Source organism: Neopelma chrysocephalum, unplaced genomic scaffold (assembly GCF_003984885.1).
Source record: "Neopelma chrysocephalum unplaced genomic scaffold, ASM398488v2 Primary Assembly neopelma1_102, whole genome shotgun sequence".
NCBI classification, from domain to species: domain Eukaryota; kingdom Metazoa; phylum Chordata; class Aves; order Passeriformes; family Pipridae; genus Neopelma; species Neopelma chrysocephalum.
In genome coordinates this window covers 2,150,298-2,171,993 of record NW_020897765.1, presented here as the reverse complement: position 1 = coordinate 2,171,993, position 21,696 = coordinate 2,150,298, and the positions used below count along the sequence as shown (strand labels likewise).

General features: G+C 38.2%; 1 protein-coding gene across 1 annotated transcript in view; it reads right to left on the bottom strand.

Moving 5' to 3' along the window:
* Positions 1-266: 266 nt before the first annotated feature.
* The window catches only part of DNAJC1 (DnaJ heat shock protein family (Hsp40) member C1), a 107,949-nt gene continuing 86,519 nt past the window's right edge, over positions 267-21,696 (bottom strand). Inside the window, exons 9-12 of the mRNA XM_027695681.1 lie at positions 15,415-15,534; positions 2,461-2,509; positions 1,522-1,988; positions 267-477 (exon numbers count right to left, since the gene is read on the bottom strand). Of these exons, the coding sequence (XP_027551482.1) occupies positions 409-477; positions 1,522-1,988; positions 2,461-2,509; positions 15,415-15,534 (705 nt within the window). The 3' untranslated portion in view covers positions 267-408. The remainder of the gene's footprint in view (positions 478-1,521; positions 1,989-2,460; positions 2,510-15,414; positions 15,535-21,696) is intronic.

Sequence of the window (21,696 nt, the reverse complement as noted above, 5' to 3'; positions counted from 1 at the left end):
GGTCATGGCTTTAGAGCTGCAAGAAAGAAAAATATATTTTGAGTGCAGTTTCATTACTCTCATGCTTGCTTAACAGTTTCATGTCAATCCTCTCTTTCAAAACAAGCATAAATTATTTATATGCTGTAAACCTACCAGTTTCAGTATGTGATTGTCAGAGGGGTTTTTTCTAAAGGTCCACTCATTTTTAAGACATTGTTATCACACATCTGCATAAGCAGCTCTTCAATACAAACACACCTTCATTCTTCAACACACAAAACAGGTAAGATGGTATAAGATTTATTAATATTTTCTTTTACTAAGGCACATGACGTATAGAAATACTGAGGTACAAAAATGCAGTTTCCTGCATATGACATTTAAAACTTTGACAAAGATGAGCTACATCTCTTCTGCTCACCACAGTCAGCTTTTAGCCATTCTTTTCTTTTGTACCAGTTCAACGAGCAACTTGTATCTTGCTATACACTCCTCCTGAAAGAAAACACAAAAGTGTTATTCAAAGGGTGACATTTTAGTATTGGGGGTTTTTTGTCTGGTTTTGGTGTTTTGTTTTGGTTTTTTTTGGTTGTTGTTGGTTGGGTTTTGTTTTAAAGTTGCACACTGAATTTCAGAAGGAGGATCTACATCTAGTGAAGAGCAGGTTAGAAAAATGAACTTGGCAGTTTATGTTTCTTAATGGATAATTTATCTGTTTGAAGAGCACACAACCCAAGAAACATTTGCCTTGTGCGCTTCTTGACAATTATTAAACAGTTGTATTGTAATATCTATTTAAAACAGTTCTCTGATATAAGCCACACTGCAAATGGGTTAAAACAAACCTTCAAGGTCACTAACACAGCACCTACTGACACCAGATACCGCAGAACAGTTTCAGAGCCAGAGAAACACACCTTGTGTGTCCCTCCCCACCATGTTTCCTGCTCTCTCACACTGTGTTTGGCACAAATAAAACAAGGATTTTCTGCAGCTACAATGACTGAAGCAAGCAAACTAAGTTATCACAACTATTAGGAAATCTAGCACAGACCAACTATATCAATGACAATGCTATGTTTAAAAGATTATACTTACAAAAAGAACATTAGATATATTATTGAGCATTTAACACTTGCAGATGGATTATTTCTTTTGTTTGCTCACTGAGATGGGTTGAAAAAGGTATTGTGAAAGTGTAAGCAAAGCAGCTCACCAACATTTGGTTACTAACTTTGAATCAAAATTTGGTTTAAAATCTAATTTGTCCTGCAAAGGCAGAGGAGAGGTAGGTATTTTAAATGAAACAAGAGTTATCTCAGCATTTTCTGTAATAGATCAAACAAACTGAAATAAATGAGAAAATATTTTAAATAAAGCAACAAGCATGACAGTAACACTGCTTAGGTTGCCTACGACTGGGCTGACGGGCTAAGTAAAGGCCTCACCTTTCTGCATGGACCCTCAAGGTAATCACAAATCGGTAGAAAATATGTTTCTCCTCAATTTATAATGTAGTTCAAACAAAACTAGGCATACCTTGGTTTTTCCAGGAACACATTTTGCTATTTTATCCCAGCGATCCGATGTTCCCTTTGGATACTGCTGCAAGGCCATTTCAAGAAGTTTCTGTTGGTTTTGAGTCCACAGTTCTTCTGGGGCACGGCTTTTCTCTTTTTTTCTGATCTCATCATCACTCTCCTCCTCTTGGTCAGTGTTATCAAAATCTCTCTGACGTCTCCCTCTGCCCTTCTCTTCCAGTGCCAGCAGAGCCACTTCAGGTGCTTTGACAATTCTGCGTTTGCGGTGTCTGGTTTCACTTCCAATGGTCTCCTTTGGATCTGTCTGGACATCCATCTGCTCTCGTATATGACAGTAGTTCCCCTCCTCCTCCTCCTCTTCCTCCTCCCTTTCTCGCTGGGTGATTATGTGATCTGGCAAATTCACGTTGACTTTGACATTTTTGGAATGGGCCAGCGTTTTAAGCTCGGAGAGCCTGATGGTACCTGTTAAAAGTACTGCTGTTACACTTCTGAGACAGTGAAACACCCCACCAAGCAAGCAGGGAACTGCCCACAAATTAAAGGTACATGGAATAGTGCAGAGTGGAGACAAAGCTCTTCTGGACTGAGAGCTTAGAGAAAATGCTTATTGAGAAATCAAGGTGGTGAAGCAATGAACTTTGCCAACTGGGAGCTTATCTGATATATGGGAAGTACTACTAAATTCCCACACTGATATAAACAAACAGAACAGCCTGAACAAGCGAACAAAATCCACAATAAACCAAGTAAGAAAGTCTAGGAGGATGTAGTAACTAAAGAGAAGTGTTCCCTCAAAATACCCATCAGTTCTTCTCTTTGCTCAAAGTAAGGCAAGGTTGCAGAAGTCCCTCTGCAAAGCCGACCCTGAAAAACACAGCTATCACCCAAATACAGTGATTTTCATAAGCATTAGTGAGGATCTAGTAGCACACACCTGGTGTATATGTAACAGAATCCTTCAGTTGTTTGGCTTTCATGGTAACCTACAAGAAAACAACAAAAATAAAGGACTATTAAAAAAATTACAGTATAGGGGCTATTGAAAAATTCATTACCAGCTTACTGCAAAATACCTGCATTGAAGATACATTAAATACAGTGAGGATGATGTTCTTTGGCTGGCTGTGCTCCTACGTGGAGCCCAAACTGGCTAAAAGTAACTTTCTAGACTCTGACCTTTCCAAAGCATTCCTGGCTGATTAAAATAATGTAAGTGATGCGACATTTCTATTACTATCACCATCTTACACCACCATAGATATTAAAATTTTATTTTCATTCCTTGTTAAAACCTGATTTTCCAACCTAAAAATACCACAAGGAGAAGGGGGAAAAAGGAAACTAATTAGTTATCTTCTACACATTAGTTTCTAAATACCAAACAAAAGAACCGACATAGGTCCAGATGATGAAGCATACAAATGGACAGGCATTCGGTCCTAAAATAAAATTTAACAGTTTCACTGCCAAAGATCAGCAAAGACACCTCCTAAGTCCTGATACTTCAGGAAAAAAGTTTATCACTGAGAATCCCAAGGAGGAGAGCTGTCTGCTTCAAACACTCCATGTATACCAAAATATCTATCCTGGGAGAAAAGTAACAGCAGATTTAGGATTTTCCGTTTTTTTAAAGCAAAAAATTATCGTTTGTAAGTTTGTTCTGTTTGTAAGGAAAAAAACAGGCTTTCCCCCCACCCAGAATGGGGAGCTTCCCCATCCCAAATTTCGAGACCACACTATAGATAACAAAGAAGACAGGCTTCATTTAAAGTTAAGATCCTTTAAATTACTTAGTGTCTTTGTTGTATCAAGTGATCATAGAATTATAGAGTGGTTTGGGTTGGGTCAAAGGATCATCCAGTTCCAACCCCTCTGACACAGGCAGGGACATCTTCCACTAGACCAGGTTGCTCAGAGCCCCATCCAACCTGACCTTAACACTTCCAGAGATGTGGGCATCCACAGCTTCTCTGGACAACCTGTTCCAGTGCCTCACCACTCTCACAGTAAAGAATTTATTCCTAATATCTAATCTAAACCTACTCTCTGTTTAAAGACATTCCCCCTTGTCCTGTCACTACAGGCCCTTTTAAAAAGTCCCTCTCCAGCTCTCTGGTAGCTCCCTTTAGGTATTGGAGTCCCAAATTCAAGTACCACAAAAAAACCATCTTAAAATGTAGTGTTCAAAGAATTATATATACTCTTTTTACATACTGAAAATATTTTATGAATACCAGATTTCAGTTTCTTTTTGCGTTTTTTTGAATGTGAGGTCTTTGTGAAAAGAAATGAAAATCAGGTAGTCTTGAGCCACCCAAATCAAACTTAAAACACAAACAGGCAACACACTTGATCAAAACTGATACTGTGTGGGATGGGCTCCCTGCGTTTCCTGCTGTCTGAACCTGGGACTTCAGATGTTAACATCCATTTAGGGTAAGGCGTGTGCAGTGTGCTGCCCAGAGCAAAAATAAAAAATACATCATTTACAAAGTCAGGAATTCCTCCACATGGGATTGACCCACAATAGGAACCATTTAGGCCTCCGAGCCACAGCACAGACATCTGCTGTTTTAGCTGCTTAATGTTAACAGTAACAATTCTCCCCTATGCAGAGCAGCACTAGAGAGCAAACCTGCCAGGGAGTTGTACAGGCATTTGTTGGGAGAAGAATTAAATATAAAGATTTAGGGGTTTTGTTCTATGACAAGATTCATAGGCGAGTACTTCAATAATTAAAATACTTTGGTACCGTCTGCTTCTAGTCTTGCCTGTTTGGTTCCTCCCACCCATCTTCCTGCCCATGAAATTGCAGCAGTTTGCTGTAAAAATAGGCTGGTGCTGAATCTCCTTAAGGAAATGACAGCAAGACTTAACAAGGCAAAGTGGTCTATTTTCCCTAAAAATTAGGCCTCATTTTCTGGGATGATTAAGTTCAAATGAAAACCCTGTGAACAATGAAATCCCAACTCTAATTAACCAAAACCTTTATCCAGAGGTATACATCTGGCACTGAAAACTCCAGTCTCTACTGCTGCAGTATGATGAAGTTTAAATTGTTCAAAGAAAAATCGCAGAATACTGTAATATCAACAGAAAATTTTAAGTGGCACTAACAGTTCTAGGATCTGCATGACCCCAATTTTGAAACAATAGGATGGATCCTCCTTGAAACAAATGATCCACTAATAGAAATTGCCTTCCCCGAATAATTTATAGTCTAAAATAATCCAAATTAAAATGTTCGTGTTCCATCTCCATTATTAGCAAAGTGTCTCTACAGGGCCAATGACTTAAAAGACTGAGGGGAGCGGAAACCATTCTTGACTGCTGAACAGAATGGATCCTTAGTGGTGTCCTGCTATGCATCTCTTAAATAAAAATTATGTTATATAAACTGGATTATAATAGATTATTTTGAGAAGAGCAAGACGAACTTGCAATGTAAACAAGTAGCTGATCCTTTAGAGCTTCCTGCAATGATGCAGTGGATTCACTGCAAATATGACAAGGCCCTATCTATGTTCATGTATTCCAGAAAACTGTTCCGAAATCATTTTGCTATTTTTTAAGTATGTCTTTCAAAGATGTACAGCCTGCTCATAAGGCCATGAAGGCAGGAAAAAAAAAAGAGCAAAAAAGATTCCCTGAATAAAACAGAGCAGAATAAATTGCCTGGAAAGACAAAACCAGATACAGTGTCAATGTTCAGTTTTCTCTGTGTTGAACCTTTGAAGTTTTCAGAGGTCAGCAACTATAATTTTATCTTTCAAACTGAGGCTACACATGCAACACAAACTTTACATTGGAAGTGGTGCAAATCAATATGCTGGTTTTAAGTTTCCTTTACAAGACAGGTGTTCCCAAATTAGGTTAGTGCAGGTATCCCGTAATAGATACAAATTTTGCTGCATATTACATCTAACAGGACTAGAATCTAAACCAGCCCCATCCACCTGAACAGTGAAGGACTTTTGCTTATTCCTAGATCCTAACTGCATTTCATATTTCCCCTTACATGCAAAAAATCCAGGAGAAACAGTCTTGCCATAGGTTATGTTGGCCAACTTCAGTCATTGTAACATGGTGAACCTAGACGTAACATTTGTAGTAAGTTACTCCATTTATCACATCTAATATTTCCAAGACTTTATCTTTTGAAGGTTTTATGGTATCTGTTCACATTTTGATGGACTTTCCATTTGAACATTCACCTGGTAAGCTGAAAATAACAACTGTGCATATGGTTTAGATACTGAAAATCTACAATTACAAACGCTGAACAAGCACTTTCAGTTGACCTAAGTTTGACAACTCATCAGGCTTCTTACAGCTTTACTATCATCATTCACAGGTTACAGGGGGAGATTATTTGTCTATTTTTTTTGTAAGCTTTCTTCTTCAAAGGGGTGATTGCAAGTCCTTTTCCAGGTGCTATGTACAGTTCTTGTTTACGCCAGCTCTTTTCACTGAGAATTCAGGTATCACTTATTTCAACTTCAGATTCATTTGACAGCTTTAACTGTCATTGTTGTTAAAGATGCTGACAAAGGGCAAGAGTTGTTAACATGTCAGTATTAAACCACTGAGAATTATTAGGAATCCAACCTATGGAACATATGAAATTGTATTTTGGTTTGATCTGTTTGAGTTTAATCATTGTTCTTGCCACTCAAATCTTCCGTTGCCAGTTCCTCCATGCTTTCTGACATCCTTAATTTTGATTTCCTCTCCAGAGGTGAGTAGTGTTATTTACTAGCTAGTTCTTAAGTGATTCATAAAAAATTCACTAAGTTACTCCATACTCACTTATCATAACTTGCTTATTTGATATTATTACTTTTTCATTAGTTAGCAGATAACATACTTGGAAATACTGTTATTCAAAGTATGAAGCACTTGTAGAATTACTCTTCTAGTTACTATTGCTGTTTGTTCCTGCATAATGCTTTAAAATTGTGGTTTTCATGTCTATTAAATTATGAGTTTTATCCTGACTGTGAAAAGTTGTGCTAACAGCCTACTGTTCTTGGCAACAGCTTTCACCAGAGTATTAGCCATCCCCCCTTAAGAAATCCTGGGTCTGGGGATACCTTAAATAATAAGGATCAAGACTGTGAAATTGATTTAAAACCAAAGAGACCAGATCTCATATTCCTTCAAGTATTTGTCCTGCTGAACAGACACACTGCATTATTTTATAGGAATCAACTTTAAATATCGTAGTCCACCAGGGATAACAGAAGTCACAAATAAAGTCAGGTCATTGCATGAACAGTGAAACAGATTTCCTTAGACAGATAAAGATGACAGAAAAAACCTGGATGCAAGCAATCAAGTTGCTGAAGTAGAAATCAAACCATCTTACTATGGGACCTACAGAAAGAAACCATAGGAACGGTTTGGTTCTGAGAACTCCCTTCTGAACTCAGTTTCAATAGCTCTTCAGCTATAAAAAGATTCTATCTAAAGCAAGTGGGATTAGTGGGATGATTTTATGTGATGAAAGCCAGACAGAGCTCGTTTCCTCCTGTACTGCTGACAATTAGTCCAGTTCACAAAGACTAGTTGCTACTCAACAAGACACCTAGCAGTAAAAACATTCCTCATCATGACCATCCAGATGTTAAATCTCTTATTACCCTGGACACCTGCCACCTCTTTCAGATGGAACAACTGATGCTTCAGAGATATACAGGAGAAAAAAATGATTCAGAATCAGCTTAAAAGACTCTCAGATGCACAGGCAAAAGCAAATTTTGCTATCACATGAATGAGAGGGTACTTTTCACCCTGCAGGGAAGGCAGGCATAAAAAAAGCACAGAAATGTGACAGACCTAGAGGGAAAACTCTGTACAGTCAAGTACAGTGATGCTACTGATGCCAAACAGAGAGAGAGAGCCCTTGGGTAGGAAATGAAGAACAATTGCCATTCTCAGAGCAGCGGCCACCAGCCCATCCCTTCAGCTGACCCCTCCAGCACCACGACGGCCCAACTTTGCAGGGCACACGTGGCATTGAAGCCTTTACCATTTTCCTGTCTCCTGGGAATCTTCTTTTAGCAACAACCTACCTTCCTTCCCTAGGATAATATTTTGACTAGGATTGCAACAGATAATCACAGAAGTAGAAAACTCTTGGGTTCTGAAAATATTTTGATAAAATAATGTGGAATTTGTAGACGAAGAAATAATCCATGTCACTTGGCTTCCCAACTGTACATAAACTTCTTGCAAAGAAGGATGACCTGCTATTGTGCTACTGAAAACTGGAGGTTCTGATAACATTTTCTATTATTCTTAGCATCTTCCTGAGCAGAAGTTCTCTAAGTATTTACTAAAGCAGCCACGGTTTCTCAGCATCAACTATCAGAAATTTGATGTCCCAGTAGCAGTGTCTGTTCATTCAGCTGTTATCTTACTGCGTGCTCTCCATCTAGTTATGTCATGCCAAAATGCCAGGATCTGTGGAATTATGGCAAAAATAATGTGGAGACAGCCTCTGAGTAGTTGAGGCTACTGTGAAGAAATGAGGAATTTCTTAAATCTTGGAGGTGAATTTTAGTTATAATCACATTTTTCTCATAAAGGAAAGCCAGATACAGAAGAATTTTAATGCCTTTCTGCCTTTGTCAAAGTAGTAGGATTTTACATATCTAACCTTCCAGAACTGCACAGAATAAATTGCCAAATATAAAGTTCTCCCCTTATAACCAAAATACTACTTGCTGTGCTGAATTGTTCTTCCAAAATGGATCTAAACAGCTTTTTTTCATAGCATCCACAACTGTATCCAGCAACATTTGACACAAGTCAAACAACAATAATGACCCATTCATCTATTTCCATGTGACTCAAAATGTGTTGCTTTATAAAGTGTCTTCCCTTACAGACACTAAAAGGGTTGCTAAAATTGTCTTCCAGTTTTAACAGATCGGTGAAACTTCAGATACTGAAGCATCAAGCCAAATCATTCTCCATTTTTGCAAGTACCCTCACCTGCAACTTGCTAGACCCCTTGAAAAGAAATATTTCAAATCAGATGTGCCTTTGCTTTGGCACTGCTTGTAACAGTTTGTTGGGCAGATTGTTACCAACTTTTCCAGACGCAGGTAACATTAACTAGTCTTTATCCACCGTGTAAATGATAGGTTGAATTTGATGCTAACGCGGCCAAATGAGTATTTTAAGGACAATGTGCTTTTATTCTTGAAAGAACTAAGAAACATGTTATGAATTTAACTGAATTTGCTTAGAAGCACCAGTTGCAGCCAGAAAAAATAGTTTTCTTATGGTTATGGACTTTGAAGCCGTGTGTGGTTCTGAACTTTGCCACAGCAGATGGAGAAGAGGTAGCTACCTCAACAGAAACCCCCAAAACAACTGTGAGTTTAATTATGGGGCAGTTTAAGATGTGGCCTCCAAAAAAAGCCAAACTTGGCCTAAATCACCAGATGTAGAACTCTCTCCAGTTTAAGTGCCCAAATAGTTAATTTAAAGCAGAAGAAGAATTGCTCCTTTTTTCAGGACACAAGAGGAAGAACTTGGCAATTAGAATTGTGATGATACTGGAGAGTTCATACTGTGCTTGGGTTTTGTCAGTTAAAATCCATGAGAGTCTTTAGCTCAATACTATGAGCACTCATATAAGAGAGGAGTTTGGCTCAAATGCCCACTGCAACAACTACTTGGACATCTTATTTTGTTGCTGATGATGCAAAATGCATTGCCTCTCTTGAGAGTCAGAAGACTTGAATTCTGCAATGGAATTCAAACCCAGCTCACCAGGAGCTATGTGGGATATTACATTAATTTCAGCCACAAGCCATCTATTTGCTGCCCAGTTCTCCAAAAACAGCAGGGGCAACTGTAGGAGTGCACAGAATAAAACTGTACAATGAGAGTACTGTGAACAGCAACCACCTTTTCCTTCCTCAGGTATGAACAGAGTCATTCTCGTGTGTCTGTGGGATTAGACAGGTGTTTTGAAGACTTCACTCTCAAACTGAGGGATCTGCATGACCTACATATGATCTAAATTCCATCTTAGATATTCATAACCTCTCTCGGACCTTGATCCAGAGCAAGGTCTTTATACTTCAATAAGCAACTGGAAGAACTATTGATTACATAAAGCCTAGCCATGATGATGATATGCAAACTGCTAAGGATGAATGTTTCAGAATAACCACAACTGGACTGCACAGTAACTGAGTTTACAGAGACAAAATGAAATGTAAAACTGACTTAGGAAAACAGTTAATCTCCAGTAGCAAAAGACCTAATAAATTCATGAGCTTTTACATATGGACCATTTCTCATATAGATGTTTTCTTGTTGGCAAAGTAATGAGCTTGCATTTGTCAAAAATAAGAAATCTATTTTACAATGGCACATAAAGTATAATGAGTATGAACTCACAGAGTCAGACTTCAAGGCTGAAACTGTTGCTTGGGCATACAAGAGATATCACAAAATAAGAACCCATCTCCCCAAACCTTATGCTTTCAGGTTTCATGGTAATTCAGAATGTCTGCCACCTGGCTATTGTTTTGCTGTCTACCTTAGTGTTCTTCCATACAAGCAGCAAATCCCAATCAGTCTGTTTTTGCAACACAAATGCATGAGATTAGTGACTGCAGGAGCAAACAGAATCAGTTTAAATCCTGTAAGACAAGTGAATGATATTACTTCACAAGTATGAAATCTGAGATCTCTGTGCCTTTAATTTAAAAAACCTGTACCTAATAATCACATTAAAGTCTGTTTGGCATGCCAGACAGCTTTTACTTCCTCTGTTATTTTTACAATTTGAACGTCCTTTGTAGTTACTGAAATTAATTTATGCCTTTCAGCAAATATTTTTTTTTAAACTTTTTATCTATAAAGGTTGGTATTGTCAAATACAATATACTTCTATAATTTCACATCTAAGTGCTTTTTCTCAATTTTTGAATTCAGTAAAAGCTGACAATCATTATTATAAATCTTCATAAGGCTTAGCATTTGTCAAATCAAACGATATAATTTTAGCAGAAATAGTAGTATTGCAACTCCATTCATTATTTATACTATGTTGTAGAGTGTTCACAGTGCTTAGGAAATTCAAACATAACTTTTTTATTTTGTTTTAAAAGGTCAATTATTTCCTTAAGTATTGGCGGATAGGAATGAGAACTAACCCTGGAGCAACAAATTCAGCAAGGAAAATGGGTCAAAGAACAGATGTTTGGAGGATGACAGAGAGCAGTGGTACAGGTAACCAGGTCAGCAGGCAGGAATCCTGATTAGAGTTAACTGAACTCCATTTCCCTTTCATAATCAAAATACTTGAAAACCTAATTTATAGCACCAGCCAATTGCAATAAAAATTTCTTAAAAAGCCATAGAAGCTTTCAGTAGTGAAAGCAATAAGATTTCATTGTACTAAGACAGCTGAAAACCATCTTTATGGGAAAAGGTTGCTAAATTTCCAATATGCACATATTAAAATGACAATTAGCAATTTAAATAATTTAAAGAATTAAACATACTGATAAAATGAGCACAACTTAACCTCATCTATTTTGGGTTGATTATTCATTGGCTGTTAAAAAATGTCTTCCTGAAGAGAGACAAGATAAACATGTCCTATATTTAACATGACAGCAGTTAAAATAATAACCCTTCTTACAGTATGTCCATACCACGGTTGCAAGCTTAACCTCTCTGAACTGAGGAGCACAGGAATATGCTGCAAAGATATTTATGCTGGTATCACATGAGGCAGCATAAATAGAAACAGTAGAGCTGAATGAGCTCAGGGGCACTACAGTGTGGACATTTGTTCATCACTGGATTTTGGCTGGCACTTTCCCAGCAGCTTGCATCACATCATGTGGATGTACAGGTTTGGATGGGGAATCTTGTAGACATACCCAAATACTGGGCCTTACAGTAATCCTTATAAGGGCTGTATTTTGGGAAATAACAGTTAGCAAACTTAAATGTCTACAAAATGCCAATTTGAATACTAGTAGAAAAGAAAAAAACATGAAGGAACACTTTATTAGGAATTACTGAATTTCAGAAGTCAAGCTAAGTTATATGCAGGGATTACAAACCAACTACGGTGACTATCTGGCTTTAATTTTACATTTTGAAAACTGAGCTCACACATGCTTCCAATTGTATGGGAGAGTTTGTTTCCTCCCCCTTTCCTCCCAGATAGCTTGCACTTGCTAGTGTAATCACAGATCATATGAAGAGAAGGACCTAACCTCAGGCAGAACCACTACACTGATGTTGTTTCTTGCAGATGTTTGTGTAACCTGTTCTTTAAGACCTGCAAATAAAGAGGCTCCATAGCAGCCTATCCCAAGTCCCCCGGGCAGATGGTAGCTCGTTAGCCCTGTGAGGCCATCCATCTATGAGAAGGTCACTCTAAACAAACCTACGTCCTGAGGACCTCACTGCCATTGTCCAAGCTTGCTTGGCCCCGGCAGATGAACCTTAGGATTAAAGGGTGGGCTCAGTTCAGCGCAGGCTGTGTCTCACCTAAAAAATCCATTGCGCAGGCTGGAAAGGTAAAAGACCTTTCCCCAAATCTTCGTTCGCGAAGACTGGCCATTATTATTATAGCAGCCTATTCCACTGCTTTATCATCTCCATTGTAATTCTTTGCCCCTCAGTTTCTAACTCTGAAGCCTGTGATAAAATTTGACGTAATTACTTCTTGCCCTCCAAAAGTAATACAGTGCACAAGACCCTTCCTCATTATAATTTTCATGTAGTTGAATACTTACATCCTCAGTTTATAATTTTTCAGTTCAATAACATTAATTCCTTCACAATCTTTCCTTGTAGGTAGCATTTTAGGAACCTTTTATTCTCATCTGGACTCCTTCTATCAAATGACATGTTTAAGTGCAATACTGAAAACTACTCACAAACTAAGGATGTAGTAAGTTAAAACAACACCATGAAGTTGAAAAGTTCAAAAAAGCCAGGAACACGCTCCTCAAGTCACTTCACACTGCTTAAAAATTGCCAGTGGGAATGAATGTAGTTGGACATAGGAATTTATTTCTTTAGAAAAAGAAGGAGTTTAAGACAATTTAAAACAGAATTTCTTTGGGGTGGTTAGAGCGAGTGAATTTCACTGATTCTCTTCTAGTATATATGAATGGTTTCTGCTTATTCTTTAAAAAGTATTGAGATATTTTTCTAACCTTTCTTTTGCTGAAGAAGAAAGCTTTGAGATAGAAGCAACAAAGGAGACATTATTTTGGACTGGATTACTTTGAGCTGTTTTTATTAACACCTGTTTAGCTAATCTACTGTTAAAAAGGGTTTGAATGCTTAAAATCACATGGAAACAAGCACATTGTACCTTCTCAGTCCTTTCTATTATAGTTCTCTAAGTGTGAAAGGAAAACCAACCCTTACTGCTCTTGATGCTTTACAGGAGAAGAAACGAGCAGAAAGTGATCTCAATTTTTTAAAAAGTATTTTCTGTATTAGCAAATGTCAGAAAAACAAATTCAAATTTGCCCTGGAATGTTTTTCTTTTTTAAGATCTAGTGCATTTGCTAGATAATACATACTTCAAATTCTCTCTGGCTTGACTCTTGTTACATCAGCTGTAAGCAAAGGATTCCCAAACTCTGCTGCACAAACTATTTCAAAACATCGCCTCGTACACCAAAACTTATCTCCTTGCACTGCTCCCAGAGGAAACTGTGAGCAGTTGTTTGGGCAGCAAATGCTGCCTGCACATGCAAACACCTCTTTTACTGTGCACAAAGTTTAACAAACCCAGAATTTTTTCCTGCAGCTTTAACATAACATTTCTTATTCAACCCTGGTAATGCCCAAACAAATAAGAATCCTTGCTGCTAATTTAGATGCTATTCTATGTCACCTTCAACAAATAAAAGGGATAAATTGTACATCTTGTTCAACAGTTGAATGGATATATCTGAAGTAGTTCCCAGTTTCAACATTTCTAGTATTGATGCAGTAACAGTCTGAGATCCAAAATGTTTTCATGAAGCTTTTGTGTTTCCTCTTAATACCTAATGGCTGCAACTCTGTGCTATGTGATGATAAACGTAGCACAAACTCTAATGCATTTTGTGTTGGAAAGCTGACCTTGAATTATCAGCAGTCGGAAATTTTAGAGAAGTAAAAACTTTTGTGGAGAACACATTAATCATATAGTTGGAGGTCACTGAAAGTAAAAAGGACTACACTCAGACCTTTCTCCACACAGAAAAATCCTTGAAAATTCCTTTTTTCATACAAGAAAATAACAGCTCTTAGAACAGTCACATCTCTTTCATTTCTCTTTCCAACTCACTGAAACAAAAGAACATGTTGTTGAAAACCTCTCACCTACTCGAAGAAGCAAGTGAGCTTTTTTGTTTTTTTCTTGCCAGTACTGGATGTCTGCAAGTATGGCGGCCAAATATGTTATGCAAAGGATTCTTAATAAAGAGTGTTTTTACACCTAAGTCAAGGAATAAAGGTGACAATGGGTGCAAAAGACAATGCTAAGACAGCGTTAGTTTTGTGATAGGTATATGTGGAACCATTCCACATGTCTGTATTATCTGTATCAAGATAATTAACCAGATTTTCCAAACCAGTCTCAAAAGATCTTTCCCATGCACACTGTACACTACCAACACATATATTTTGCTGTTAACATCTGCTCAGTGAAATGTTGCATCTTTTTAATAAAATCATTCCAGTTCAGTAGTATGAATACTTCAAGAAATATAATAAACAATACTAATCAGAATAAACCTTAAACCCCTTAATTTCATTGCATTAGCAGGTTAGTAACTTCTTGCTTACATATACTATTTTGGCAAATAACGTGTTGTTCTAAAATTAGAATGGAAATGGCTTACTTTTTAGTATATGTAACAGAACTGTATAGATGCATTAAAACTTTAAAAGTAACTTCTAAAAATATCTTTTTATAATCATATCAACAAGGGAAAAAATAATTTAAGTACACAAATTTCCCAGAAGGCTATAAGAGGTTACATATCACTCTAGCCAGTGGCTTTGTTTCCCATTATTTAAGATAGTTTCTGAAATATAATAAAGAACATCTAATCTCAAAATGTACATCAACAGATTTAAACATTATTCTCATTAACCCCTACAGAGGCTATAAAATAGGGTCAGCTGAAAGGGCTTTCAAATGGTCCTCAGCAGACACTACATCATGTTCTTGTGATCTACTGCTTGGAAAGGAAAAGTCTTTTACAGCCTAGCCCCTAAGGGTTTTAAGATCATAACACTTAAAATCCGTAAGTACAAGCTTGCTTTGATATCTGGTACAATACTATAAAATATGAATTAACAAGGACATTAATCATTTTTACATGATATAATTATTAAGCATGCCATAATCCTGAAAAAGGCAGTGAAATAGTATCATATGTATTACTCGTTTTAAAATTTGTAAAGATATTTCAGTTTAATTAATGGAAACCACCTGTCTAAACACCATGAGCTCATATGCATTTTTTAAGGACTGGCTTGAAACAGAAATGTAATCTTTAACCAAGTCACACAAACATTCACTTGCAGTGAAAGGAGGTTGCTACAAAACCTGCAGCATATTGTTTTCTGTTACTGAGTTGCAGTAGCTGAAGTTTGTAAGCACCAGAATCCCCCATGCAGCTGATCAGTTACAGCTGTTAATTGTGGAGGGAGAGACTGGCTGACATCTGCTTCTTGCATAGTTAGTTAATGGTTCACTTCCAGGTCCTAAAAGGATTGTAACTTCTCTCAAAAGACAATGTCGGCCCCCATATATGTCTGCCTTCTACACTGCCTGTCTTGTTCTGGTTTGTCATCCTCTACACAATGCAAATCTGAGTGAACTCACATCTGCCACTGATCGACCCAATTCGTGAGCAATCTTTTCCCATCGACCGGGGGTCCCCCCTGGGAACTTAACCATACTTCTTGTCAGCTGGCTCAGGTCCTCCTCTGTCCATTCAGGTGCCTGTAAAACATTGGTAAAACATTCATTACACTGGGATATTGGACAAATATTTGCAGAGTAATATACTGAAAAAAAATCTCTTTAAACAAATTAATCTAATATTGTAAAAAGAAACACAACAAAAAAACCCTGTGTACCTTCTCCCTCTGCTGAAAATCTTGAACACTCAAAAAATCCGTTCTGTGTATTACGTAGACTAACACATTTAATTTCTCTGAGCTGGAATACAGAAACGCAGAGTGCAGTGAAGCCCCCATAATCCAAAGGAAAATAACCTGCTGCACCACCTAGACACACACAAGCCCATGGGGCTGGATGGGATCCATCCAAGGGTACAAGGGAGTGGGAGGAAGTGCTCACTGAGCCCCTTTCAACCATTTTACCAGCAGCCCTGGCTCACTGCAGAGGTCCCAGTGGACAGAGGTTTACAAAATGTGATGCTCATCTACAGGAAAGGCCAGAAGGAAGATCCAGGGAACCATAGGCCTGTCAGTCTGACCTGGGTGCCAGGGAAGGTCATGGAGCAGATCAACTGGAGTGCCATCACACAGCATATGCAGGATAACCAGGGGATCAGACTCAGCCAGCCTGGGTTTGAGAAAGGCAGGTCCTGCTTGACCAACCTGATCTCCTTCTGTGACAGAGTGACCTGCTTAGGGGATGAGGGAAAGATTGTGGATGTGTCTACCTGGACTTTAGTAAAGCCTTTGGCACCGTTTCCCACAGTATCTCCTGGAGAAACTGGCTGCTCAGGGCTTGGCTGGGTGTGCTCTGCACTGGCTAAAAAACTGTCTGGATGGCCGGGCCCAGAGTGTCGGTGAATGGAGTTACATCCAGCTGGCACCTGGTCACCAGGGGTGTTCCCCAAGGATCAGTGTTGGGGCCAGTCCTGTTTAATATCTTTATTGATGATCTGGACAAGGGAATCGAGGGCACCCTCAGTCAGTTTACAGATGCACCAAGATCAGTGGGAACGTTTGATCTGCTGGTGGGCAAGAAGGTTTGACAAAGGGATCTGGACAGGCTGGATCGATGGGAAGAGGTCAGTGGTAGGAGGTTCAACAAGGCCAAGTGCCAGGTCCTGCCCTTGCGTCACAACAACCCTGTGCAACTCTACAGGCTGGGGGAAGAGTGGCTGGAAAGTTGCCCAGCAGAAAAGCACCTGGGGGTGCTGGTCAACAGCAGCTGAACAAGAGCCAGCAGTGCCCAGGGGCCAGGAAGGCCAGTGGCATCCTGGCCTGTATCAGCACTAGTGGGGCCAGCAGGACCAGGACAGTGATTGTCCCTCTGTACTTGGCACTGCTGAGGCTGCACCTCCAATCCTGTGTTGAGTTTTGGGTCCCTCACTACAAGAAGGACATTGAGGTGCTGGAGTGTGTCCTGAGAAGGGCAACAAAGCTGGTGAAGGGTCTGGAGCACAAGTCTGATGAGGAGCAACTGAGGGAGCTGGGGGTTGTTCAGCCTGGAGAACAGGAGGCTGAGGGGAGACCTTATTGCTCTCTACAACTACCTGAGGTAGGAGGTTGTGGTGAGGTGGGGGTTGGTCTCTTCTCCCAGGTAACAAGGTATAGGATCAGAGGAAATGGCCTCAAGTTGTACCAGGGGAGCTTTACATTAGATATTAGGAAAAGTTTCTTCATCAAATGGGTTTTCAAACACTGGAATAGGCTGCCCAGGGAAGTGGTGGAATCACCATCCCTGGAGGGACATGGTTTAGTGGAGGACTTGGCAGTGCTGGGTTAACGGCTGGATTCAATGATCCTAAAGGTCTTTTCCAACCTGTGAGATTCCATGATTCCATGATTAAATCACAGTTTAAGACACAAAAGTTTTAGACATTTAATTGCATACGTAATATTTTTCAGCAAAGACAAAATATCTCAATTTTTACATACTAAAAAAGCCTCTAAATAAAACAGAACAGTTATCTTAGCTTTTTGTCACTGTTATCATCCAGTGTTTTAGAACTCTGGCATGATCCAGGAATGAAATCTGTTGATTCTAATACTGCATTAAGACTATTAAAAACAGCCCTCCCCCGTCCCTAAAATGCAGTTAGGCCACAAAACCAAACCGGATGCTCCTACCAACCAATAATCAACAGATATAAAAATGTTTTGCTCTAACTACATGCCAATCTGTTAACAAAAACTGTCTTCATAACGGCCAAATAAAAGTGAACAAAGCAAGGAACACACAATTAGAGCAGTTTAAGGCATGAAATCGTGCTTGCCTCAGAAAGCAAGACGCAGTAACCGTCTTTGACATTTGCAGCATCTTTGGCAACAACCGCAGAGCCAAATCTTCGTTACCATCACTAGTTTGCCATTTTATTTATTTTTAAGGAACTCTTTATGACATACCTCTTCTAATCACTATTTCCGATAATGAACAGGCACATATCAAGCGGTTTGCATTACAGAGCCATCAGCACAGAACAACAGTCAGAGGTGAGTGACCCCAGGGACCATCTCCACAACTACAGCAAAGCTTCTCCCTGACACTAATCCTGCCTGTCATTCTCCCACTGTGCTCTAACCACACTGACATCCGCCTGCCGCACTGCAAGCTTAACGGGGCCCTTCCTGACTTTTTACTGTCTCCCCCAATCAATGGTTCAAGCGTGCTCTTTTCACCATGTCCAAATGGCAGCTTCACTCATAATCAAAGTGCATTGCTCCTGTTAAAGGGCTTCCCGAAAGGCTTCACCATTTGCATTCATTTGCAAAGCAAACTACTTTTATTCACTTTGTTCTGCTATCAAGAGTGTTCCCTGAAGCAGATAAATTGGCATAAATACAACCTGCCACTTAAAAGACAGTAAATAATAGCCAATAGTAGCAAGGATTTTATCAATCGTCCTGGTTTGGATCCATGTAGTCCTTTATTAAATGCTGAAAGCCTCAAACATTCATAGTTTTTCATATAAGAATAAAATGAATTATCTATGATGCTTCAAACATAAGACGCTTAAACAATGGGTGTGTATGTGAGAGATCTCGCACATACATTACATGCATTATACAATAACACTCCGGCCTCCATAAGAAATGATAAATACACAGAAAATCTTCACATTCCACAATAACCTTATTAATTTTACTATTTTAAACAAGTTGATATACTCCATATATTTATTATATTATACTCCATGTCGATATTTTATATTATTTTTAAAAGAAAGATTTGCAGTACTTAATGTTCTACTTATAAAAATTTTATCACTGTAATTTAAATAATGAATTCTTCTACAAGTTTTGGTTAAAAGCCTTTTGTTTAAAAATTAGTCAAATTTCATACCTCATAATTAGCCTTAATATGCAGTTTACTGTAATTTTCTATTTAATTTGTACTAAAACTTGGGAGGGGTTGTTGGTTTGGGGGGTGTTTCTCTCTTTTTTTTTTTTTTAAGTGCATTCACAGCTATTCTCTTACCATATCCAAAGCATATCTAAGCAATTACACATGGAAATCAAGATGATCTTTTCAGTGATATACATATGTCGGAAGCTTTCTGGTAAGTTTTATTTTCAGACATTTTTGTAAGCTCACAATTTTACTACCCATTTGTAAATATTACAGAACTCCTAAGATAATCTTCCTAAATAATGGACAAAAACTACAATCATTCTGCATATCTGTAGTTAATTACACAGCTAATTCACAGCACAAGAATTCATTAGCTACATTAAAATATCAACTTCTTAATCTTATTTCAAGCTGACAATAATTTTAGAATGTGAAGACCTAAAATATTTATAAATTTGGAAAATCTTTGAAAAAGCTTTTAGAAAATGAACTCTCAACAGCAAAAGCTGTAAAAGAGCTTTTGTGAATTTGCAATTCCTCAGCAACAGTTAATTGTGTCTTTAGATGCAACAGCACCTACTGCGATCCAACTACTACAAGCAGCTACGAGGGTGGTCATGGTGTGAATGTATTCTCCCTGTTCTAATCTGTAGCCAACTGTAACTGTGAGAGTCAAATGAATGCATAAACATACTGCTTTGTCACCTAAAACCATGTGTGTCCAATATTACTGAAACACTGGGCCAAAATTCATCTCTACAGTAAAGCAATGGAAGACACCACATGGTGAGGGGACAGCTGTTGTTACTACACAAGCATTCAGATTTTGCATCAAAAAAGCCTCACTCTGGGATTAACTCCCCATACTGAATATAAAATTAAAAGTACACAGTTATGGTCTACAGTCTTTAAAATGAAAATAAGCTACAAGTGTAGATATAAAAGTTTCATACCATTCCCATAACTAATAATCCTTTACCATGGTTTAGTGTGCATAGCTGGCAATGCTGAAGGATTAGTTCACGCAAACCACTGTGCACCTTTCTATAGGAAAGAAATATGAATGTGGCTTATTGTTTAGCATCACTCTTACATGTGCATCTTAGCAATTCCATCCCACTTCGTTCAGCATGACAATTTTACACTATTAGGATTTTTTAAAATATGAGCAACATTAATTTCAATTACATTAAAAACAAATTTTTAGACAACAAAGCATTTCTTGTCAAGAAAAGTCTGACTCATTTAGATCTGCTAACATTAATAAGTATAAAACGATATATTATATATACATACTTTTATTGATAAAATTGGAAAGTGACTGGTATTTGAGAGTTTATAAGGAAACTTTTAGAGTCATTTACAGTGCCTTGGCAATATGAGATAATTTGATTTTTTTAGACTGAATATTAGCTTTAGGTCATTTCTTCCTGTCATCAGTATACTGAAGATTCAATTAAAATCACTTTTGTAGGGAAGTTTGGCTAAAGTTTCAATCTAACTAGAACTTTATGCTACACTTCATCTAATTTTGGTGATTCACTGATTTGAGCACATCTAGTCCATGATCTTGCAAATAAAACATTAGGCAGCATCTATTTAGAAATACCTGTCCAAATATTTCTAGACCAAGGGTCCTAGTAAAACCCTAGACAATTTTGCGAAACAGGAACCATTTAACCTACAAGATGGTGGTGCTTCTATCCAGTAACTAAGGAACAGAATGTAACAGTTTTCCTGATGTAATTTCTTGCTCATAATGTATTTATATTACAATATTCTTCTATATTCTTAGAGTTTCTTGGTTTACCTATAAGAATTCTGAAGTCAGTCTTGTTTTATCAAGTCCCATTTGGCACTGGGATCCAGATGCTGCTGAACACAAAGGGTCTGCTACAGTTCTAAAGATCTCTTGCGAAGCTCTCAAGATCTGCTAAAGGATATTAATGATCTGAACTCATACTCAAAGCCACATGTTCATACAACCCTTTGGTCCTTCAAAGCTCTTATTTAAATCCAACTTCCACTAGCACTGTTTTTACTAAGTAAGCCAACAAAAACAAGTACAGCTAAGCTGTTTCAGAGCAATGGCCAAAGCAGGCCAGTAAGCTCATTTGTGCTCAGGGAGTGCAGCAGCAGCAAACTTTGTGATAACAAGAAAGGTTATGTTTATCATTCATTCTCTCCAGTCCCATCCTGCTCTGAAAAAACAGGGACCATATGCATATACAAGGGTAAGACAAAGGCAAGCATATAGCTTCCCCTAATATTTTCCCGGACACCAATTATTTTCAGCTCAGGCAATAGGCAATTTCTCTAGACTGATATATTTTATCTATTTAGATTCACCTATCTCAGTGAATCTGTCTTTCAAAGTTTTTTCCAGTCTCTTGTGAAACTATGTAAACTTTCTGGATTTGCAACTTCATGTTCATGAGGAGTTGCATACATCTGCTACTCATTATACAATGCACTGGCTTATTTTGTGTTTTGAACCTGGTTCCTGCTAGCTTTGATGACACCTGCCTCTTGGCTTTGAGAGAATCACATCCAAACAGTCTACGTGTACTGACCTCCATGTCACTTACAACTTTGTTCAAAATATCCCTCAATAGTATTCTCCTGTAAGTTGTCTCTTCCCAGCTAAAGAGTCCTAATCTATTCAGCTGTTTCTCATGTAAAAGCCATGTAATGCATAATGATGCCTTTTTCCATCATAACCAACCGCTTTGAAATGAGGTACCAGACGGCACAGAGCAGGAATAATCTTAAATTATACAGTGGAATAAGAACTCTTCCATTTTGCTCTCTATTCTTTTCTTAACGATTTCTAACGTTTCATTGGTTTATCAA